The sequence below is a fragment of the Pelodiscus sinensis genome, chromosome 1 (assembly GCF_052426305.1).
Source record: "Pelodiscus sinensis isolate ZL-2025 chromosome 1, ASM5242630v1, whole genome shotgun sequence".
Lineage (NCBI taxonomy): Eukaryota > Metazoa > Chordata > Testudines > Trionychidae > Pelodiscus > Pelodiscus sinensis.
This window is the reverse complement of record NC_143052.1, coordinates 119,981,308-120,005,475: the sequence shown is the minus strand read 5'-3', so window position 1 is coordinate 120,005,475 and position 24,168 is coordinate 119,981,308. Positions and strand designations below refer to the sequence as shown.

The 24,168-nt window shown below is 44.3% G+C and overlaps 1 protein-coding gene across 2 annotated transcripts; it reads left to right on the top strand.

Moving 5' to 3' along the window:
* Positions 1-2,283: 2,283 nt before the first annotated feature.
* On the top strand, positions 2,284-21,290 carry CMAS (cytidine monophosphate N-acetylneuraminic acid synthetase). 2 transcript variants are annotated; one of them, XM_089769732.1, is made up of 8 exons: positions 2,284-2,628; positions 5,318-5,460; positions 5,771-5,923; positions 8,751-8,887; positions 12,081-12,175; positions 12,887-13,067; positions 18,109-18,259; positions 18,789-21,290. In XM_089769732.1, the coding sequence occupies exons 1-8, from the start codon at positions 2,342-2,344 to the stop codon at positions 18,980-18,982; spliced, it is 1,341 nt and encodes a 446-aa protein (XP_089625858.1). In that variant the 5' UTR covers positions 2,284-2,341; the 3' UTR covers positions 18,983-21,290. The 2 variants fall into 2 exon arrangements, with proteins under 2 accessions (XP_089625858.1, XP_075754568.2); XM_075898453.2 differs by having other exon boundaries at positions 2,285-2,517.
* The last annotated feature ends 2,878 nt before the right edge of the window (positions 21,291-24,168 follow it).

Below are 24,168 nucleotides of genomic sequence, written 5' to 3'. Positions count from 1 at the left end.
GATATGTAAATACAGCTCATGCTGGGATGGGGAAGGAATCCAGAGTGTGGTTATGTAAAGTCAATTCAGCTGATGGAGGATCCATTGTTAGAATGGAATGCAATGTACTGTAACTAATTTGGACTGTTGTGGGGTCACAAATCATGCTATCCCTAAATGTGGGAACTGTAAAATATGACACCAGTGCTTGCAGGAGAGACATCATCATTATAAGAGGTCGCCTCCCCCTTCCAGAGTTGAGTGAACCGAGTTGGGGGGAAAGGGCTTGAGCCAGCCTGCTGCATGCCTGCCAGGTGTGCTCTGTAAGACTGGTTCAACCTGCCTCTTTCTCCCTTGTTTTAAGGCTAGACTTAAAGCAGACTCCATCAGGAGTCTTTTTGCTAGTCCAGTGGTAGCTGGAATCTTTTGCCAGCCTAGGTGGTGGCTAAAGAGTTGAAATCACTAAGAACTGAAGTCATTGGTTTGGCCTGGAGCCAGACCCACTGCAGCCAACAGCCAGCTGGTGGATGCGACTGGCAGGTGGCCTGTAGAAGCGGCAGTAGGCAGCCAGTGGGCAGCTAGTAGGAGTGGCAGCAGGTGGTCAGAGGAGCAGCTGGCGGGAACGACCAGTGGGCAGCTGGTAGGAGCAGCGGCAGGTGGCCAGCGCAGCAGCTGGTGGGAATGGGCGGCGGGTGGCACAAGCAGAGACCACAAGTGCAGCACAAAGGTGGCATGGCTTCAGGCTCAATGAGTGGAGTCATCAGGGTGATATGTGAGGGTCCACACTGACTGGACAGAGCTGTAAGTGGGGCTCTTGAAGTGGGGTACAGAGAAAGTTTGGGTAAATTAATGGAACCCTTACATTGTTGGACTAGTGAGCCTGAGGGGCAAAGCTCAATCCATTGAGTTGGGCCAGTTACTCATGGGGGGGATAGGAACTATGTTTATGGGATTTTTCCGAGCTAATGTCATGTAACTTCTCTTCCTCTTTCATTAAAAGTTTATTTTCTACACTCAGACTCTGTGCTTGTGAGTGGGGAAGCATTGCCTCTCAGAGGCATCCAGCGGTGTGTGAATTTCCCAGGCTATTGGGTGTGGGCTCGAGCCGGTTCTGTGTGAGATGTATGAAAAGGGACCCCTAGATATTGAACCTGGCCCTGGCTGCTGCTGGCACTACCTGGCAGAAGGGTTACAACTAAATAGAGCACATAACTTATATATCTGGTCATGGGATTTTATTTGAAATCTAAATGTACATAAAATGTAACTAGAAATGTTAATATTCAAATAGAAGTATTTTATTTATACTTATTCAATATTTCATTTATATATTTTATTTTTCTTCTATAGAGGTTGATATTATAGGAAATATCCAGGCAACATCTCCCTGTTTACATCCTGCTGAACTGATTGCCACAAAAATGATCCAAGAGGATGGGTTTGAGTCTGCCTTCTCTGTTGTGATTGGGCATTCCATTTAGATGGAGTGAGATTAAAAAAAAAGGAGGTAATATTCTACTGTTTCTGATCATTACATTCACTCTGGGTGGCCCTCCCCTGCACTCTTTCGCCTCCCCCCTTGCAGCCAGCACTAGTCACCCCTACACAGGGTGTCCTCAGCAGGGGCGGATGAGAGTTTTGCGGGGCCCAGGGCGCCCGGCCTATTGAAACGCGGGGTCCAGTGCAGCACAATTTCGCTCATGCACCACAGCCAGAGCCGACAGGTAGCAGTGCATGCGCTGGTCCTATTGCAGTGCCGGGCCGGGCAGCTGCCCCACTCGCCCTGCCCTATATCCGCCATTGGTCCTCAGCTCAGTCTCCCCCTCTGGATGCCTCATTTCGGACCTATATGACCTTAACATCCAATCCCCCTTTTCTCATCTCTTGTCCCTCGTAATCAGGTGCCAGCGGGGCTCAGTGGCCCCGCCCCCGCAATTGCAGAATGGGGGGGGGGGGGGGGGCGTTGGGTTAGGGCAGCTTCTCGCCCTGCAGCGCTCCGGCCCCAGAGAGCAGCACTGAGCCCGGCTGGCTCTGAGGAGCTGCCCCGCCAGCCCGAGCCGCCACTGCTGGCCGGGATCCCGCTGGGCAGCTCCGCCCGGTGCAAAAGGGGCGGGGTGAGCCCCCCCGATTGGAAGCGGCCTCCATTATCTCCAGGCCTCACAGCTCGGGCCAATGGCTCTCAGCCCCCGCCCTGCACACTCGGTCCCCCAGCCGGGCACGGCACCACCCCCCAGAACTACATTTCCCAGCATGCTCCTGGCTGCGGGCGCTACGCCGACGGGGGGCGGGGCCGCTACGTGGCAGCAGCAGCAGCAGCAGGAGGAGGAGGAGGAGGAGCCGAGACGCTCGCGCTCAGCGGAAGATGGATTCCTCCGGGGCCGTTGCTTCTGCCTCCCCTGCCTCCCCGCACATGTGCGCGCTGGTGCTGGCGCGCGGCGGCAGCAAGGGGATCCCGCTGAAGAACATCAAGCTCCTGGCCGGGATCCCGCTTCTCGGCTGGGTGCTGCGCGCGGCTCGCGACTCCGAGGTCTTCGACAGGTGCGCATGCGCGGTGAGCGCTTCCCTCCCCGCGCAGGGGATATGCCCAGGTGTCCGTGCGGGGAGCCGCCCCTCAGCGGGGCCGTCATTAGCGCTGCGCATCGATGTTAGGTGAATTAATTAACCTTGTTATTTACCTATGAATCTTAGAGAAGGTTCGTGGCATCTTAATTAACTAGCTGCGCCTGCGCCAGCCAAGCCCCCCCCCCCCCGCTATTCCCACTGGCTACCCCGAGCCTGGGCTCTGCGCTCCTGTGTGTCAGGCTGTGCCCCATGGGGAGGGGAGAGCCAGGGGCCTGCTCAAGTCCTTGCTGGCTGAATGCCTGCGCAGGGCACATCTTTCAGCTGCGGGCAGCACCACACTTAGCAGCGGGATACCTGTGGCAGGTCCCTTTCTAAATAACTCGAACAGGAAATGTAAATCTGTGCAAGCTCTTGGCTTCATGCGAAGGGCTGGGGGGGTGCTTTAAACTGTTCAGGTTGAGAGAACAGTATTCCCATACATGGACCTGGAAAGTAATACTCAAAGCTGTGCCTGGTGGCTCACAGGAGTGTTCTAAAATAAATTGTGCCCTGGAGCTGCTATCCTCATGCTATAAATTCGGATGAATTCCATTATGTCTTTGGATGGAAAAGATGAGCGCCATTTACTGTGTGCAGTACAGTGAGAAGGCTGTTAGTTGTAAAACAAATGGTATTTTTTATATCCAGTTTTATTGAATTTGTTACCTTTTAGGGTTCTTTAAATTGAAATTCTGAGGGCAGTGATTTCACACTATCGATGTGTGCATTTTGCAAAAGAACTTACAATAGATCCAACCATTCCTTTTGCAAATATTTCTCATTCCTATTAAACCTGCTATCATTATATTTGGGCTGTGACTGTCATTTGATTAGCCGTCACCAGTGCTCCCTGTAAACTGAGCATTTGGGTGGCCACCCCGAAGAGATTAAAATGCTGTCCAGCTCATTAGCAGTGCATCCATAGCTGGCTGGCACCATATGTTTCTACTGTTGGTGCATATCCACACATGCTTTTATGCACATAACATTTATTTTGCTCATGCATGGAAAAAAATTAGAGGGAACATTGGCTGTCACCCTGGGTTTGGATTGAACCTATTGCATTTATTTTACTGTAGTTACAGAATAATCTAATTTATAACTGAATCCATGGAAACAGATATAAATGGTCAGTGCGTTAACATTAGTATAGCTTTTGAACTATTCATCTATTTCACATTCAACATTGATTCTCCTGAGTGAACTGTTACCGCATGCTAAACAATTTAGAACCCTCTGCAATAAATAATGTGTTTCCCATAGATATGGAAGCTCAGACATCATAAGATGTTAAATTACAAAACCACTCAGCTTTTGAGGAAAATGTTAAATTAAATGAAAAATCCTTGGATGGTTGGTTTCTGGTTTCTTATCCTGCTGTTGACAGTAGGGATTTAAAAATCTCCCAGAATAGTTAAACTATTTCTTTAACCAGTTAACCACTGGCTGCAGGCAGTGGGGGGTACTCAGGCCCCTGATAACTGTAGGCATGATGTGAACCTACCGTCTGGGGTGCCATGGGGTTGGGGTGGGATTTTCCAGTAAGCATGCCACTAAGGCATATGCTTACTAGTTAACCGGTTTACCCAGCTCACCGTTAACATTCCTAGTTGTCAGCAGTACAGATTGAACATCTGTGGTCGGGGACTATGGATGTTGCTAGATTAGAGAACCCTAGCACGGGGTTTGCTGGTGTCTGGGAGAAGAACTTGCAAGTTGGGCCAGCAAGTCAGCGGAGCCTCCAGGGCATCAGAGCCTGCAGCTGGCAGAGTCAGGAAGCCACCAGGGCCACTGGAGTCTGTGGCTTGGAAGTGCTGAGCTCACAGCGGGTGGGGCCAGGTGTGTGTGTGTGTGTGTGTGTGTGTGTGTGTGTGTGTGTGTGTGTGTGTGTGTGTGTGTGTGTGTGTGTGTGTGTGTGTGTGTGTGTGTGTGTTTGGCGGGGGAGGGAAAGGCTGCAGAGCTGACAGCTGGTGGGTCTGCAAGTGCCTGCAGGGCTGCAACAGCTAGGGGGCCAAGGCAGCAGTGGCAGGTAGCTGGGGAAAGGAGTCCAGTGGAGCTCCTTTTCAGCCTTCCTTGGTTTGAAAAACTTCTTTGTCCTGGAGCAGTCATGTCCTGAGAGAGCCAGACCAGGGAGGTCCAACTTGTAATCTTACTAACAGAAAAGATTTGAACTATTTTTTTCAGATGTAAGCAGTATTAAGTTGTGATGATTCTTAGTAGGTTAGTAAACATTTGGACACCAATTACCAGACTTCACAGCAAGAATAAAAATTGGCCATCTCATTTCATCTTAAAATAATTGGAGGGAAATTAATTTTGGTGTTCTGTGACAGGTAGTCACGGTCTGATGACTCTAATTTTATGTCCTGGTGCTTCAAAATTAATACTTCTGAGGCTGTATGTGAACCAGAGAGAGTGATTAAGTTTGTAACTAGTATGGCTGTCTAATTCAATCTTTGCTTAGCATGATCAACTCTTTTTAATTAAGTGCTTTTTAAAATAAGGCATTTACTAAAATGAAGCATTGACTCTTGTAATTTTAGTTGCTTCAGTGGTAATTTAGAAATGGGATGCAGACATCCAGTTTAAACATTTGACTCATTTGGTAACCAACTTTTTGCTGTTATGAGTGAGACTAGTGAGTAGACCATTAATGTTATACAGTGCATCTGGAGAATACTGTTAATTCTTCTTTTGTTCTTTCTGTGATCATTCACCTGTGAGTCTTTGCCAACAGTATATGGGTATCCACAGACCACGATGAAATTGAGACAGTGGCAAAGCAATTTGGAGCTAAAGTCCATCGCAGAAGCCCTGAGGTATCTAAAGACTCAACAACTTCTTTGGAGGCCATCCAAGAGTTTCTTCATAAGCATCCTGGTACAGTTGTTGCTATTGTCCTAGGTCTGAATCCTTTAGGTTGCTGAGTGTCCCTAATTTCCCTTGACATCGCTGATGAAGGGGAGTTTGTAACTTTTTTTTTCTTAATTAGTAACGCTGGAGCAACAATTTTTTTTAATGGCTAAAGTGAATCACTTAATTGTATAACATATGTATCTGGTCATGGAATCTTCTTTGAAATCATATATGTGTGTAAATAATTTTTATATTCAAGTGGAAGTATTTTATTTATACCTATTCCATATTTCATACAAGATTTCCCATGTTATATTTTATTCTTCTTCTATAGAGGTTGATATTATAGGAAATATTCAGGCAACATCTCCCTGTTTACATCCTGATGATCTTAAGGAAGTGGCAAAAATGATCCGAAACAAAGGCTATGATTCAGTCTTCTCTGTTGTGAGACGGCATCTGTTTCGATGGAGTGAGATAAAAGAAGGTAATAGTCTACAATTTCTGATCATTACTATGGTTTGTAAAGCTTCCAGTCTATATGTTAATTACAGTTGGAAGTGACATCTGAAGCATATATTTCTTAAGCAGAGGAACTCAAATAGCTTTGTCTTTTTTAAAATAGTGGTGTTAACATTTATCCTTTTGTTAATGTTCAGCCATTTTTTAGAGATCACCTGAAGTAGTTCAAAGTACAAGTGTCATTAACATATTTAAACATAAAATTATGCAGTGAAAAAAGCCCTTTGTTCTCATTTTGGCTAACACATGATCATTCACATGAGGTAAGGCTGTAGTGAAAACATAGCAGTGATATCTTAAGTACAAGTTAGCATGTTAAGAAAATGACTAGTATTGCCTTGTTTTGTCAATGAAAAGTAGCAAACTGCCTTGTCTTCACTGCAGTTTTGCTTCATGTTAGGTGACATGAGGTAAGAAAACACTGTCTTTCCAGGTAAAGATGCTGCTTTTTGGCAGCTTTAGCAGAGGCGCCAGCCATTAAACTGACTGAGATCTCACCTTTGGAAGAGGTCCTTATATCTGAGGGAGGGGCATATTGATGGGTATTTGGATACTTATACTGCTGCAGTCCATGTTTGACTTGTTTCATAATTAAAATGGAACTCCAAGGTGTTCAAGTCACTGCATTTGACACCCCTAAGTCCATTTCATAAACATTACCAAAGGCCTCTAATTCTTCTCCATTGTCATAATTTAGGATGTTTTGATTGCAGTTTTTATGGTTTACAGAGCACCATGGTCTCAGAGAGCATATAAAGCATAACAACACTATAGTTTACCCCCAAAAAGCTGAAAATGAAGTGGAAAAATACAGATTTTGTTCAGTAAAGCACATGATTAGTAAAACATCTTTATCAAAACAGGATCTTTTGAGTGACATTTCCTGATTGCTTTGAAAATGAAAATTTAGCTGTAGTGAAAGTGTACAAAAGGCATATTATTGTCATTTTGTGTGCAAGTATCATCCTACAGTCAGCTTTGTGTGCTTAATACATATTTTCAGGCTTTCAAAGCTCTAGTGTGCCCTCTTTGTTTTGAGATGCCAGTCCTTCACGATGCTGAGGTGTCTCAGCTTTCATTGCCTTCAGTGGGAGTCAAGATAGTTTTGAAAGCACTCTGAAGGATACTGTCCCCTTGCCCAGTGGTGCAAGGAATCAATACAGATGGAATAACATGGTATGAGGGTTTGTAGTAGACATAAGAAAAAATATTCTGTTTCAAGATATATTGCTGAGGGACTAATTATTTTTAAAAAATCCCTCAAACAAAAAATAGCCAGTTTTCCCTACCAAATACTAGACATGATAATAAGAAAAGAGCAAATTTTCTTTCTCAAAGGCAGTGACACTTTAGCAGGGTGAGGTGAGTGGAAGGAAAGGGCTGAGAAGCAGGCTTCTATGATAGATATTTTCTGAAGACTTCTATGATAGATGTGTTCTCTGCATGTTCGAATTGGGATACAGGCAGTCCCCGACTTACGCAGATCCGACTTACGTCGGATCCGCACTAACGAACGGAGCTATCTCGCCCCGGAAGTCGGGGCGAGAAAGCCCCGTTCGTAAGCTGCTCCGGTGCCCCTGGTCTGCTGGAGACCGTCTCCAGCAGACCAGGGGCACCGGGCGGGTTCCCGCGCTTCTGAGGCTTTGCTCTGGCAAAGCCTCAGAGGCGCGGGACCCCCCCGCGGCTGCGGCTTCAGTCAGGGTGCCTGTGGTCTGCTGGGGACCGTCCCCAACAGACCACAGGCACCCAGACTGGAGCGGCAGCAGCGGCGGTTCCCCGCGCCTCTGAGGCTTTGCTCTGGCAAAGCCTCAGAGGCGCGGGACCCCCCCGCGGGTGCGGCTTCAGTCCGGGTGCCTGTGGTCTGCTGGGGGCCGTCCCCAGCAGACCACAGGCACCCAGACTGAAGCCGCAGCCGTGGCGGGGTCCCTCGCCTCTGAGGCTTTGCCAGAGCAAAGCCTCAGAGGCGCGGCACCCCGCTGCCGCTGCGGCTCTGCTCCCCGTGTCCCTGGTCTGCTGGGGGGGGGGGGGGCGCAGCTAGTGTGCCCCCCCCCCCCCCCTGCAGACCAGGCTTTTGTTTTGGACTCTGGGGCAGAGCAGCTGGGGCGCTGCCGATTGGTCCTGCAGCGCCCGTGGGCATTACTGGACCAACCCGGCAGCACCCCAGCTGCTCTGCCCCAGGTCCTGATTCAGCCGCTGCTGGTCAGTTTCAGCAGCGGCTGAATCAGGACGTCTGGGGCAGAGCAGATGGGGTGCTGCTGGGTTGGTCCAGTAGCACCCCAGCTGCTCTGCCCCAGGCGTCCCCAAGTCAGCTTCTGCTGAAACTGACCAGCGCTGACTACAGGAAGCCCGAGGCAGAGTTGCTCTGCCCTGGGCTTCCTGGAATCAGCTGCTGATCAGTTTCAGCAGCAGCTGACTTGGGGGCGCCTGGGGTTCTTAAGTTGATTCTCTATGTAAGTCAGAACTGGCGGTCAGTTTCAGCAGTGTCTGAATCTGGACGCCAGTTCCGACTTACATACAGATTCAACTTAAGAACAAACCTACAGTCCCTATCTTGTACGTAACCCGGGGACTGCCTGTATTTCAGTTTTCTGTACAAGAAATGTAGGGCATTTCTCCACCTTGGGCTCCAACGATACCAAGAGAGACAAGAGTTCAGAAAATACTTACCCTTACTGAGACAGAAATCAAAGTAGCTGGTGACTATGCTGTACTCTTAATTTCCTAGTAGTAAGTTAATTTAAACACAAAGCTTTAATTTTTTTACTTTTTTTTTCCCACAATTGTTTTTATAGGTAATGAAGTAACAACACTTCAAGGTGGCCTGGATCCAAAAAGACGGCCCCGGCGTCAGGATTGGGATGGGGAACTTTATGAAAATGGGTCATTTTACTTTGCTACAAAGGACCTGATTAAAAAAGGCTACTTACAGGTCAGTGTTTCTGTTTTTTCAGGGCTTTTTAGATTATTGCCTCCTGTACTCTTCCATTAGGGAGCTCAAATCCTTTGACGCTGGCAATTGTGATGTATGTAATTGACTATAGTGTGTTGTGTTTGTGGATTGTGAGGGAATAATGCCCAGCAGCAACAGTTGAAGCCAAGCGTGTTGTAGCTTCTTATTTGTAATCTTAGCTACTGTTGAATCCTCTGGCATTAGTAGGTTAAGTAAGATACAGATTTCTTAAACAATTTGTGCAAGAAGAATGTATATCCTTAGGCCTGTGAAAGTACTGTGATAGAATTCCTATTGGAACTCCAGGAGTGGGTTCTATGATTCTTACTCAGCTGAGCATTCCTTATGCATTGGCGTCAGTGGAATTGCTTACCTAAATAAGAATTTTAGGTTAAAGACTCCAGTGTGGCATATAGATAAAGAGGACTGTGCCTATATTACCAGCTTCCTTTGTACCTGTTTCCCCATTGGTAAAATGAAGATAATGCTTATCTTGCAAAGGTGCTGAGGCTTGATTCATTCACTTTTCCTGAGTTATTTGAGTTCTTTAGTTTTTAAGGTACAGGTTGAATCTCCCTTGTCCGGCACCCTCGGGACTTGTCTAATTCTGAACAAGAGAATTTTCTGGACCAAGGGAGGTCAATATTGTCTGGTAGCATTACCAACACTTCCACTACTTACTGGGCTGTTAGAGGACATTTGCGGTAAAGTAGAGCTAAACAACAGTACAGAACACAGAGCTAGGACTGGTGGCTGTAAACAAATTTTATGGGACCACGAGAAACTTGGCCACACCCATGAAAAGTGGACATCTGGCTACCGTAATTTAGCGAATATAACCCATGGGTTATACTCGTTTTTACAACCCCCCCGTAGGATATACTCGGGTGCGGGGTATACAGTGGTTTAAAAAAAAAAACCTCACCTCCTGGTGAGCGTGGGAACCGGGAAATGAGTGCTCCCCCACCTGGAGGCTGGTGGCTGTGCAGCCACAGGAAGGCACGCGGGAGCATTCTCATTCCCCCGCCCGGAGGTTGTGCATCCACTTGGGAACCAGGAGGGTGAGTACTCCCCCGCCGGTTGTGCATCCACTTGGGAACCAGGTGGGGTGAGTACTCCCCGTCCCAGAGTGTGGCTAATCCCCCCCCCCCGCCTTCCCCTGCACAGTTTGAAACAAAGTCTTGTATACCCTGCGGATTATACTCGTGCAGGGTTTATTCGGGTGCAGGGTATATTTGCTAAATTACGGTAATTAAAATAATTCTGGATGATGGATGTTTCTGGATGAGAGTTCTGGCTAGCGAGGTTCAACCTGTATGTATAGAAGTGCAAAATATTTCTAAAAACTGATGTGAGACAGTCCAGATTTATGTTCCACTTAGAACGGAAAGCAAGTGAATCTTCTGTGCTGGGAGGCTCCCTTGAAGTGGAATAGTTGATAGAAGATGCAGAACTAATGTATCTGACTCCAACACACTCATTCTTCTGCAACATAAGGGGTGTATCAAGGAGAGGGGGTGCTGCATTCCCACATTCTTGGGGCTCATGGCCAACTAGCATGCATTAAGAATGTTAAGAGGTGGGTAACTGGGTAATCATGTAGTCGATACAGTTTGTATCGACTACATGATTACTCAATAAAGCGCTGTCCCCTCTGTGGCTCTGCGGTTTAAGTGTAGCAAGAGTTGGGCATGGAGGCAGCCCAGCTCCTACTACATTTAAACTGTAGAATCATAGCAGGGGTAGCTCATGGACCCGGCGCAAGCCAGGACTGAGCTGGGCTTGCTCAGTCCCAGTTTACACTGGGTCCAGCAGCCCCTGTCTGTGGGAGGTCCCAGTGGGGAGTTGGGACCCCCTGCAGACAGGGCTTGATGGAGGCAGCACTGGAGGGTGGGGACAAGTGGCACTGTGGAGATGGTGCTGTGGGGAACCAGCTTTTAAGTTTATTATTTGACTACTCTTTTACATCCCTAGCATGCATTAGTAACCTTAAGGTATTGTAGACCCAGCTCTGGGAGCCGTGATTGGTTCTCCTTGCACAGAATGTGCTGAGAACATGAGCCATGCTGTGCAAGTTTGATATGAAGCCACCTTTGTTCAATGTTTTACTATTATCATGTTAACTACAGAGGAATCAGTTGAACAGAATAGGTTTGGTTTTTTACTAAAGAGATACTTGAGTCTACCTATGGTCAGCATCTACTTACTACAATAGTATTTTGGCATTATCTCAGGTTGTCTACTAAGACTGTCTTAAGTTGTAAATGATATTCCCAAAGGCAAGCCTTTTTTCATCTTGATTCTTTGATGCTAAGATGCAGTGAGTCTAGTCTGCCCATCAGAGTTGCACACAGCAACTATTACTCAGGGCATGGTTCCTGTGTAGTAAAGTGGAAACATACCTACATTTAAAACAGTTAAGAGTATTATGCTGAATTGTGCAACAGAAAAGTCAGTGACTTTTTTTTCCACTTAATAATAACATGCCGCTTTTTGAGAGAACCTTCTATCAGAGGAAGTCAAAATGATTTATGAATGTTCAGGTATTTTTCATAACTCTGAGAGATCCATAATCTGAACTCCATTTTACAGATGGAAAAACTAAGATGCGAAATGACTGAGATTTACCCATCATGCTGTTAAAAGTCCCAGAAATCCTGAGATAATAGTTTGTCACACCAGTAAAAAGCACAGTTGTACTAAGTTAAAATTAAATCTTCAGGGGGTAGCCAGTTAGTCTGTACAGGATACATTAAAAAAAAAAGTGATCTGGTAGCACTTCATAGACTAACAAAAACTAAATGTGCTGCTGCCTCTTTTCCCACTAAATCATCTACTGAAATCAGATCAGTTTAGTGATAAAAGGTTTTGTTTCAGTTTCCTTGGTTTTTACAATAAGGGTAATAAAGTGGCTTACAAAAATCAATCTCTAAGAATCTAGTATGAAAAGCACTTTGCAAATGTCAAGTAATAGTAAACATTTTTGTGTTGTTTTTTTCTAGATAAGTCATTTGGTCATATAAAGTTGGCCATTACTATATATGGCATTATGAATATTCAGTCCTTTTCATTTAGTCCTAATGGATAAACATTTCTGTATTTAAATTGATGTTGTGTGAGATACTGATATCAAGTATGGAGAATAAAATGTCTGAAATCTAATTTTGTTTAGGGTGAAAAAGTGATGTACTATGAAATGCGTGCTGAACACAGCGTGGATATAGATGTAGATATCGACTGGCCTATTGCAGAGCAAAGAGTGCTGAGGTAAAAAGAGAGGTTTTGAAAGTTCAGCGTTATTTTTGACTAGACGTTTACCCTGAATGGCTCAGGTCCGGCAGGGCAGGGAGGCATGGGGGGTGCAGGAGTTGGGGTTGGACGGTGAGGAGGGGCTTGGGAGGGAACTGTGGGAGTGAAGGAGTCCAGGTTGGGGTGTGAGGAGGTGCTCAGGCGGGCGATGGGTGTGCGCGCGTGCTGCTGGAGTCAGGGTTAGCTTTGTGTAAGATCTTAAGCTTCTACATGCAGACTCCATGCTTACCTGTGTGTTTATATAATAGGACCTACATTAGGATTGGGTACTGCAAACACTACTGTAATATACTGGTTAAGTAATACTTTGGCAATTCTATCTGTGACCCCTATTTTTTTCTTGAAATATGCTATAGAACATAACTCTCTTGTCTAAAGATTTTTTTTTTTAAATGGACAACATTGGGCAACTTATCTTTTGTCATAGAGCTGTATTTATTATTAGTAATTTTGTTTTTCATGTTTTAAGGAATTCAGATTAATTTATTCTGCATTTATCTTCTGGGGTATATTTTGAAAAATAAGATGTCAGGGAGTCTTTCTTGTGAAAATAACCAAGAATCACAAACCAAGATTCTTTGCTTTGCATTAGTGGGTTACTTTTTATTTAAGTTTTTTAAAATACAATTTCAAAGTCTTCCATTCTGAAATGAAAGCTTCTTTGTTTAGATATGGCTATTTTGGTAACACTGAAAAAAAGCAAATAAAAAAGGTGAAGCTACTCGTCTGCATCATTGATGGATGTCTCACTGATGGTCGCATTTGTTTGTCAGAAGATCAAAAAGAAATAATCTGTTATGATGTTAGAGATGCTATTGGGATTTCCTTATTAAAGAAAAGAGACATTCAGGTAAGCGTCTTTTCTGAATCATGAGACTTTATGTTCCTTGTTAAACTTCCACAGCGAACTTTTCAAAATGAGAATGGTGGGGAGGCAGGCACTTCTGAAAACAACATTAATCTTAGTACTTTCGGATGGTGGTAACTCTAGATTCTGAAGTTCCTGTGTGGTGGTGACATGTTTCTAATACTTGTGTTGGTATTTGCGCTAATTGTCCCAAGATTGTGTAAAGGAGTTTGTATGGTACTGTGTTGGCACCACTCATGTTGCATGTGCTGCTTATCCAGAGCACACGCTGAGCAGTAATCCTCTTTCCCAGTAGTTGCATGGTTACCTCTCATAAGTATCTAAGTTCCTAATGAACCATAATTAACTGTCATCACAAAAGCCCTCTGCGATACAGAAATACTATTATTCACTATAAACAACGAGAAGTCCTGTGGCACCTTATAGACTTAACAGATTTATTGGAGCATAAGCTTTTGTGGGTAAAGGACCCACTTTGTCAGATGCATGTACTGGAAATTTCAGACGCAGGTATAAGTATACAGGGATATGAAAAGAGTATCAGTCAAGAGTAAGGCTAGAGATAATGAGGTCAATATATTACTCCCTAGTGATAGATCAGGAGTTGAGAGACAGAAATTAATAGACTTGCCCAGTTACACAAGAAGTGTAGTAAAGAGAGGAAATTAAGTGCAGATCATTGGAGTCATGGTCTAGTGCTTTTAACCACAAGATCATCTGTGCTTCCTCTCATCAGTCCTAAGAGTTCAAGGCAACCTAAAAAACTAAAACCGCATTGGTTTAATTTGCTTTCCATAATCATTAAAGCCAAATTTTGCCTTAATGAAGATTTTACACAAGTGTAAATTCTTACATAAGAACAGCCGTACTGGGTCAGACCAAAGGTCCATCTAGCCCAGTATCCTGTCTACCGACAGTGGCCAGCACCAGGTGCCCCAGAGAGGGTGGACCGAAGACAACGATCAAGCGATTTGTCTCCTGCCATCCCTCTCCAGCCTCTGACAGACAGAGGCCAAGGACACCATTTTATCCCCTGGCTAATAGCCTTTTATGGACCTAACCTCCATGAGATTATCTAGCTTCTCTTTAAACTCTATTATAGTCCTAGCCTTCACAGCCTCCTCTGGCAAGGAGTTCCACAGGTTGACTACACGCTGTGTGACGAAGAACTTTCTTTTATTAGTTTTAAACCTGCTCCCCACTAATTTCATTTGGTGTCCTCTAGTTCTTCTATTTAGGGAACTAATAAATAACTTTTCTTTATCGGCCCTCTCCACACCACTCATGATTTTATAAACCTCTATCATATCCCCCCTCAGTCTCCTCTTTTCTAAACTGAAAAGTCCCAGTTGCTTTAACCTCTCCTCATATGGGACCCATTCCAAACCCCTAATCATTTTAGTTGCCCTTTTCTGAACCCTTTCCAAGGCCAAAATATCTTTTTTTGAGGTGAGGAGACCACATCTGTACACAGTATTCAAGATGTGGGCGTACCATAGTTTTATATAGGGGCAGTAAGATATTCTGTGTCTTATTTTCTATCCCTTTCCTAATAATTCCTAGCATCCTATTTGCCTTTTTGACCGCCGCTGCACACTGTGTGGAAGTTTTCAGAGAACTGTCCACGATAACTCCAAGATCTCTTTCCTGATTTGTCGTAGCCAAATTAGCCCCCATCATATTGTACGTATACTTGGGGTTATTTTTTCCCGATGTGCATTACTTTACACTTATCCACATTAAATTTCATTTGCCATTTTATTGCCCAATCACTCAGTTTGGTGAGATCCCTCACAGTTTGGAGTCCCTCACAGTCTGCTTCTGTCTTGACTATCCTAAACAGTTTTGTATCATCTGCAAACTTTACTACCTCACTGCTTACCCCTTTCTCCAGATCATTTATGAATAAGTTGAAAAGGATTGGTCCCAGGACTGACCCTTGGGGTACACCACTAGTTACCCCTCTCCACTCTGAAAATTTACCATTTATTCCTACCCTTTGTTTCCTGTCTTTTAACCAGTTCTCAATCCAAGAAAGGACCTTCCCTCTTATCCCATGGCCATGTAATTTACACAAGAGCCTTTGGTGAGGGACCTTGTCAAAGGCTTTCTGAAAATCTAAGTATACTATATCTACTGGATCCCCCTTGTCCGCACGTTTGTTAACCCCTTCAATGAACTCTAATAGATTAGTAAGACAGGATTTCCCTTTACAGAAACCATGTTGACTTTTGTCCAACAAATTATGTTCTTTTACATGCCTCACAATTTTATTCTTTACTATTGTTTCGACTAATTTGCCCGGTACTGAAGTTAGACTTACCAGTCTGTATTTGCCAGGATCGCCTCTACAGCCCTTTTTAAATATTGGTGTCACGTTGGCTACCTTCCAGTCATTAGGTACGGAAGCCGATTTAAAGGATAGGTTACAAACCACAAATAATAGCTCAGCAATTTCCCATTTTAGTTCTTTTAGAACCCTTGGATGAATGCCATCCGGTCCTGGAGATTTGTTAACATTAAGTTTTTCTATTTGCCTCAAAACCTCCTCTAATGACACTTCAATCCGGGACAGTTCCTCAGATTCATCACCCACAAAGGACGGTGCAGATTCAGGAATCTCCCCAACGTCCTCAGCTGTGAAGACTGAAGCAAAGAAATCATTTAGTTTCTCCGCAATGGCTTTATCGTCCTTGGTTGCTCCTTTTATAGCTCGATCATCTAAGGGACCCACCGGTTTTTTAGCAGGCTTCCTGCTTCTAATGTACTTAAAAAACATTTTGTTATTTCTTTTGGGGCTCGTCTACACTGGCCCCTTTTCCGGAAGGGGCATGTTAATTTCAGCTATCGTAGTAGGGAAATCCGCGGGGGATTTAAATATCCCCCGCGGCATTTAAATAAAAATGTCCGCCGCTTTTTTCCGGCTTTTAGAAAAGCCGGAAAAGAGCATCTACACTGGCCCCGATCCTCCGGAAAAAGCGCCCTTTTCCGGAGGCTCTTATTCCTACTTTGAATAAGAAGCCTCCAGAAAAGGGCGCTTTTTCCGGAGGATCGGGGCCAGTGTAGACGCTCTTTTCCGGCTTTTCTAAAAGCCGGAAAAAAGCGGCGGACATTTTTATTTAAATGCCGTGGGGGATATTTAAATCCCCCGCGGATTTCCCTACTATGATAGCTGAAATTAACATGCCCCTTCCGGAAAAGGGGCCAGTGTAGACGTAGCCTTTGAGTTTTTGGCTAGCTGTTCCTCAATCTTTTTTTGCTTTTCTTATTACAGTTTTACACTTGATTTGACAGTGTTTATGTTCCTTTCTATTTATCTCACTAGGATTGGACTTCCACTTCTTAAAAGATACCTTTTTGTCCCTCACTGCTTCTTTTACATGGTGGTTAAGCCACGGTGATTCTTTTTTAGGTCTCTTGCTATGTTTTTTTAATTTGGGGTATACATTTAAGTTGGGCCTCTATTATGGTGTCTTTAAAAAGGTTCCATGCAGCTTTCAGGGATTTGGCTCTAGTCACTGTGCCTTTTAATTTCTGTTTAACAAACCTCCTCATTTTTGTGTAATTCCCCTTTTTGAAATTAAATGCCAGGGTGTTGGACTGCTGAGGTGTTCTTCCCACCACAGGAATGTTGAATGTTATTATATTATGGTCACTATTCCCAAGCGGTCCTGTAACGGTTATATCCTGGACCTGATCCTGTACTCCACTCAGCTATTCACGTAGCTGGAGTAGTATATCTTAGTAAATTCTTAAATTGGTGCAGCATAACCCATGTAAATCAAACTTACATTTACTCTTCTTCCTGTTTGATTCAGCCAGGGTGAACTTCCCAGTACAGGAACTGAGTAAGATAGCTGCATGCTGTTTTATGTGGCCTCCCTCTACAGTGCATAGGGACACAACCGAAGTGGGGGGAGAGACCTAGTAGATGCTGCTGTTGTGATTTTGTGAGGTATCGTTACTTAGTTCAACATTACCCCCCTAGTGTAAGCTTGGCCTAAGATATACTGCTCCAGCTACGTGAATAGCTCCACAACTCCCATCGACTCTTATGCTTCTTGATCCGATGAAGTGCATGAGACGATCAGTGGTCGATTTAGCAGGTCTTTACTGGACCTGCTAAATTGACCCCGGAGGATCGATCCCCACAGCACCAATCTTCCAATAAGTGTGGATAAGGCTTGTCTTGGACTGCCAAAGTATGTTGGCTCCTATTTCTGTATCTTAATATAATAAATAGGGGATTCATAGATTCCACAAAAATCCTGAGGCTGTGAGTTTTGTGCTTCACATCAGTGTCTGCTGCTGGTGTAGCGTGGCTTGCTCTGTATTCATCTCCTTTTGACTACAAAATATGAAATGATAAATGCAGAATATTCACTGACAGCTTGCAGCACAGACTAGAGAGGAGAAATTTACCTACAATGGTTTTTTCCGAAAATCTTCTCAGTATCTCTGCTTTGTGACAAAGTGCTTTGTTCATTGCTTTCAGAATGTATTTCCAACATTTACTTCCTGCTCTTTCTTTTAGAGTACAAATCTCAAGAATGTTACTAGATGCTAAAATCATGGAAAATATTTTGAATGCAGCAGCTTCTAGAAATAGTTTGTAAACCTTCATCAGGATAGCTTTGATGATAGTATGGTTTAAATTTGGTGGTGAGACCTTCGTATATGTGACAGCCAGCATATCACGGCTATAGTGTGACAACCAGTATGTAATTTAACAATCTTGGCATGTGTTGTGTTTAAAGAGAGAAATAAGAATTCCTGTTTTGTGAATTAGAAGGAAACCTACTTATGGATAAATCACTCTTCTTTAATGACTAGAAATGCTAAGTCAATAATGTGTTCTTGTATCCTAATTGGCTCGGCTTTGAATCTAAAAGAGATACCTCAGCCATAGATTGCTAGTTGCCTGTATCAGAGGTTTTCTAAAAACAGTTTCCATTTTATGTTCATTCAGTAGTCACTTTGTGTCTGCGTATGGAGTTTATTCTAATTTAACTTGATTTAATAGGTACTGCTAATCTCAGAAAGGAACTGTTCAAAGACTATTTCTGCTACAAAATTGGATTGTGAAGTGGAAGTCAGTGTGACAAATAAACTGCAAGTTGTAGAAGACTGCTTGAAAAAAATGAATTTAAGCTGGAAAGAAGTGGCTTACATAGGTTAGTTTGTTTTTGTTTTTTAAATGATGAAACTTCATGCAGCATACACAGGTCTAATTAAATAATACATAGCACGGCTTATCTTCAAATCACTTTGCCCTTAGTTAACAGGAAGATTAATAAACAAATTGCCAAAAACTCTGATACTCCTGTGCAAAGATTTTTCATTTAAAGTGAAGAGCGCATTTCTCCACATGCTTGTGAAAAGAATGTGTAAGCAATTTCAGGTATTTTAAAGGCACTGTGCTTGTATGTAAAGTTATGTGTGATTGTAGAGTTGGCCCTTAATATTTTTCTTGTAACCACCACCTGTAAAATGTATATCTGTGATGGAGGTTTTGTAAGTATTGATTCCAGTTTGTGAAGTGACCTTGAGATCCTAAGATATGAAAGGTTGTAAAAGTACAGATTATTTTTTAAAAGTATTTTCTGGAGTTGCAAGTCATCAAGTTCAAGAGAAAATGCTTACTTATCTCACGTGCTCCATTTGACATCAGACTTCAACATATTTAAATTCCTCCTTTGATAGGAAATGAAGAATCCGATGTGGACTGCTTGAAGACAGCTGGGATAAGTTGTGTTCCTGCAGATGCTTGCGCTGCTGCTAAGACGTCTGCTAGCTATATCTGTAAAAGTAATGGAGGCCATGGTGCCATTCGTGAGTTTGCAGAACATTTATTGCTGCTAATGGACAAAGTGAATTCAGAAGAAAAAAGAAAATGAAGAACTAATGAGGAAAACCCCCATTCCTCCCCCTCCCTCCTGGACAGGATAAAGTCTGCCTTTATTTTGCACAATGGCTTGCTTTTGTTTGAAACTTCAACACATTTAGAAGGGCATTGTCAACACATTCAGGCCCCTACCTTGGCTTAATTTTAATACAATCAGTAATCTAAATGCTTTCAGTCAGAAGCATAACGAAAAGGATTTGTTTGTGAAACAAAATTACAGCATTGTGCTTTGGCGTGAGACTCACAAAATAAAACTGGTTATTCTATATGGACTGTCCAAGCTGAGTGAAATGCAAAACATCTGTGGCAGAAATGGTGAAAGAGATGCCATTTAAAAACTAGATCCTCTTCATGAATTTTGTTCATAAGAAAGCTAAGGACATTTGACAACTGGGTATAAAATGCTACCACGCTGAAAGAGTCTGATCCAACGTAATGTAAGCATTAGAGTCAACTTTTAATGACTATCCAAGGTGTAAGACACTGGTTTTTGTTCTTACCCTCCTAGTGTGAGCTTATTTATCTTACAACCATTGCTCTTCCAGTGTATACACAAACTTGTGCTCATTAGAAGTGATTCACAAAATAACTGCTACTTTCTCATACTATAAATAATGCCTAAATATTGTAACATGAGTAAACAATTGTATAAAATACTGTATGTAAGTTGTATGTTGCTTAATGCAGACTTTTTGTTGCTTTTGGATGAATCCACCAAAATTGCACAGAGGACTCATGGCATCAAGAGGGCACAAAATTTATTTTTTGCTAAACCACACGGTCATGAAATAATGCCCTTTGTGGAGTCTACTCATTTTACAGTATTTAGTCCTAATCCAATTTGATATTGTACACTTCCTGCAAGGTAGTAGTCACTCTTGACTCCTGTTGAATATTATTGGGGGGAGGGAGTTCATGCCAATCTGGCACTATGGCCCTAGTCCTATAAAGCACTTAGGCACATGCTTAGTTTTAAGCCTGTGAGTAGTCCTATTGATTTCAGGATTGTGCTTTATACCCTTAAAGCTGTGCTGATGTCACTGGGACTATTTACATGATTAAAATTAATCCTGTTTTGCAAGGCTTTCTGAACAGGAGGCTAAATTTGCAGGTAATGGGAACTTTGAGTCAGTTCTGTTGCAAAAACTTTTTGCAAAAAAAAAAAAAGTCTGCCCTTTCACATTGTGAATATTAGTGTCAGATCACTGAAAGGAGTCCTGTCACCGCTTCTGATCTTTATTGTATGAATGTAATTCTGGAAATCTGTAGTTATTTATATCTATATTGGTATGAATCCTGGCTTTTTTATATTTTATATCATGTTAATTCAAGGGTGACTTATCAATTGATCTCTTCACCCCCCCCTAAAAATGTCTTGATGATGTATTGTGTACATATAAGCAGTTGTCAAGAACAGGGCTTAAAAATGCAGATCTGTTTCTAATCTATTTATCAGTGGGTCAGATTCAAACACAGATAATGCTAAAACAATCCCAATAATTTTAATAGGAGCTGCATGTATATAACTGATAGCCATATAAGAAACACTGTTTACAGTTTGGATAACTTTGAGATTACATGTTAAATTATAGTGCTGTTGGTTTTGGGAGTTCAGGACAGATATATTGCCTATCTTATTTTACAGTTGTTCAGTTTTGTTAATATGGTAATATAATTTGTTCTTTTTATTGTTTATTTAATTACAACTATATAATGCTTAAAACTGAGATTTCATTACTGATCATCATTTCAATTTATTTGTAAGGCTGCTTGTGAATTGTTTCCTGTTTGCACCAATCAGTACAAAATGATTATTGAAGTATTTCATAGCGTTCTCCATAGGATGAGTTACAGGAATTTTGTCAACAGGTATAGGAAAAGCAGGCCCTATTTTGGACTAAGCTACAGTCCCTTTGACAGTGTTCCTTTTAACTTATGTAGACTCCTAAAATCTCAGAAGTTGTATCATTTATAGCTAGGACTCCGCAAGGTATTTAAGATGGTGCCTCAATTAAATAAGTCGTGCTTAATTTCCTTGCTTAGTCAGGGCATATATACTCATTATGAAGAAGTGTTTATTATGAATGGACAATATGAAGCATGGTTAAAGTTGCTGTACTAAACTTGCTTTCTTTCTCCTCTACATTAGAGGCAGAAATAATAATGTATGACATTTTTGAACACTTGGAGTTTGTACCATTTTTTCATATGTATGTACAAGAAATACGGTGATTTCTTTTTGTCTAATGAGGAGAAAGAATTGGTAACTGTTAAATAAAATGTTCACACTTCTGCCAGGATATTTTATAATTTTATTTTTGTTGACAATGTCTTAATATGTGCATCTTTTATATGAAGTACAGGCAGTCCCCGGGTTACGTACAAGATAGGGACTGTAGGTTTGTTCTTAAGTTGAATCTGTATGTAAGTCAGAACTGGCATCCAGATTCAGCTGCTGCTGAAACTGACCAGCGGCTGACTACAGGAAGCCCGAGGCAGAGTTGCTCTGCCCCGGGCTTCCTGTAGTCAGGTGCTGGTCAGTTTCAGCAGCGTCTGAATCGGGGATGCCTGGGGCAGAGCAGCTGGGGTGCTGCCGGGTTGGTCCAGTAGCGCCCAGGAGTGGCGCTACTGGACCAACCAGCAGCGCCCCAGCCGCTCTACCGCAGGCGTCCGGAGAAAAGCCTGGTCTGCTGGGAGGGGGGTGCACTAGCTGCTCCCCCCACCCCCAGCGGACCAGGGAGATGCGGGTGGCGGACTGGGACGCACTGCGGTCCCGCTGCCCGGGTCCTCCGCGGTCCCGCTGCCCGGGTCCTTTGCTCCGTGTCTCCCTGGTCTGCTGGGGGTGGGGGGGGGGGGGTGGACTTTTCTCGCCCCGGAGGACGCGGGCGGCGGGACCACGGCGCATCCGCGCATCCCGCCGCTCCAGTCCTCCGCGGCGAGAAAAACCCCGTTCGTAACTGTGGATCTGACATAAGTCGGATCCGCGTAACTCGGGGACTGCCTGTACATAGAAAGTTTTACAGCAGCAAGAGTCATCAGACAAGCTACTGCTAGGCATAATTTTTAAAAAGCCTTATCACTACCTGTGTGTCTGATTTAAGGTCTTACTCTGAAGTTACTTAAAGATACGCTTAAAGTTGATGGGATCGCTCCTAGTGCATAAAGTAAGCATGTTCATAAATTAGTGCAGCATCTGGACTTTGGGGAACCTGGGTTCAAATCCTTGCTCTGCAACAGGATTCCCATGCCCTTGGACAAGTTAGTTAGTCTCTGTGTGCATCCATTCCTCATCTATGACATGGGAATAACAATTTCCTATATAAGGGCATATTGTGAGGATAAATACATTAAGGATTGTGAGACCTTAGATACTACATTAATAGCCATGGAAGTATGTTAGATTACTAATGTTGAGATTTTTTTTTTTTTTTTTTTTTAAGTAGCCATTGGACTTTAAATGAGGAAAAACCTGAGCAACTGTTTTTTATTATGGACATTGTCAAAGGTTTTTATTGCGAAGTTTCTTTGGATAGCAGAGTGCAAAGATGTTTAAAGAATTTCAAATGATGTGGACTTCTCAAGTTTCATCAACTGAAATAAAAGTTAAGAAACCCCATTTAATCTGTTCACGTATAGGAAAATATGGCATATAAGAGTCTAATCTTTTCATATACAATTATGTGTTGAAGGGGGAAAAAAGGGGGGGGGAGGACTGAAGTTGTGGAGCAGAAAAAAAGGACTCCAAGACTTAAGCCATGTCACCTGTAAGGGTGAGTGCATAGATAGGAACAGGGGAGTTTCCCCTAGGTCTTTTGGCTGGGAGCCATTTTGTGGAACCAGATAAGCTTGGGGGGTGAGGGGGAGGCTGGGCACTGAGTGTTTCTGGGTTGCCAGGTGCCCGGCTTTTTCGCCTCCTGGCCAGTGGAAGAAAAATCAGAAAATACCGGACGTCACAGGTGTCCAGTATTCTCTGAATTTTTTTTTACTGGACAGGAGGCAAAATACCGGACACCTGGCAACCCTAGGCAGGAAGAGGTCATCCTTCCTGGGATTTCCACACGATGTAGGCGGAGGAGTGGCTGTTGGCCGGGTCCAGGCTGCGGGTCTGGTAGAGTGGAGTGAAGAGGCTCTTGGAGGATGTAGCGGCCGCTGGGGAGGAGCAGGACTCAGGAGACAGGGCCGGCCAGCAGGCCCTGGGGCCGGGCGCACATGTTACAAGTGCTGGCTGCGCATAGGGTTGCCAGGTGTCCGGTTTTCTACCAGACAGTCCGGTATTCGTGCTCTGTCAGGTAGAAAAATTCAGAAAATACTGGACATGTGCAATGTCTGGTATTTTCTGAATTTCTGGCTGGATGCCAGATGGAAGCTGGGCGGTGGAGCAACTGGGACGTAGGGGCTCTGATAGGCTCTGGGAGCCCTGTGGTCTCATGCAAAAGCTGGCTGGGGCGGGGCCAGTGGCTGGGACCCCCTGCCACTCCCCCGGCCTGGCTTCTGCACACAACCAGAGGCTCCCAGTGCCAATCGCAGCTCCGCCTCCCTGCTGGGAGCAGTGGCGGATATAGGGCAGGGCAAGCAGGGTGCTGCCCCGGGCCCCGTGCTTCAAGAAGCTCCATGCATGCGCCATGGTGCCACTGCACCTGCGCTATGTCAAAGGGGGGGCCTCGCGAAATTGTGCTGCCCTGGGCCCTACAAAATCCTCATCCGCCCCCAGCTGGGAGCCTCTAGTTGTGTGCAGAAGCCGGGCCGGGGGAGTGGCAGAGGGTCCCAGCCACTGGCCCCGCCCCGGCCAGCTTTTGCATGAGACCACAGGGCTCCCAGAGCCAATCGCGGGCCCCACCTCCCAGTCGCTCCCCCACCCAGCTTCCGTCTGGCACCCAGCTGGCTTCTAGCAACTAAAGGGAGTGCCTGCTGGAGGCGCAGCCTGTTGCTTATTTCACCCCCCTTCCTCCGCCCCCCCCTTCTCCTCCCATCCAGCTCTCCCAGTCCCTGACTCCCCCCCAGCTCTGCTTCCCGCCCCCCTTCCTCCCGGACAGCCCAATGGCCCCTGATACTCCTCACCCCCTCCAGCCCTGCCTCCCGCCCCCCTTCCTCCCGGCCGAACCCTGACGCCCACGATCAAGTGTGTCTGGTATTTTGGGGAGGGTCTACCTGGTAACCCTAGCTGCGCAGCTGTGGTGT

Excerpts from the sequence above, each read along its gene's own strand:
- CMAS (XM_089769732.1), top strand. The coding sequence starts at position 2,342 with ATGGATTCCTCCGGGGCCGTTGCTTCTGCCTCCCCTGCCTCCCCGCAC. Across the intron at positions 5,461-5,770 it reads GTTTCTTCATAAGCATCCTG|AGGTTGATATTATAGGAAAT; the intron begins GTACAGTTGTTG and ends CTTCTTCTATAG. Across the intron at positions 18,260-18,788 it reads GAAAGAAGTGGCTTACATAG|GAAATGAAGAATCCGATGTG; the intron begins GTTAGTTTGTTT and ends CTCCTTTGATAG.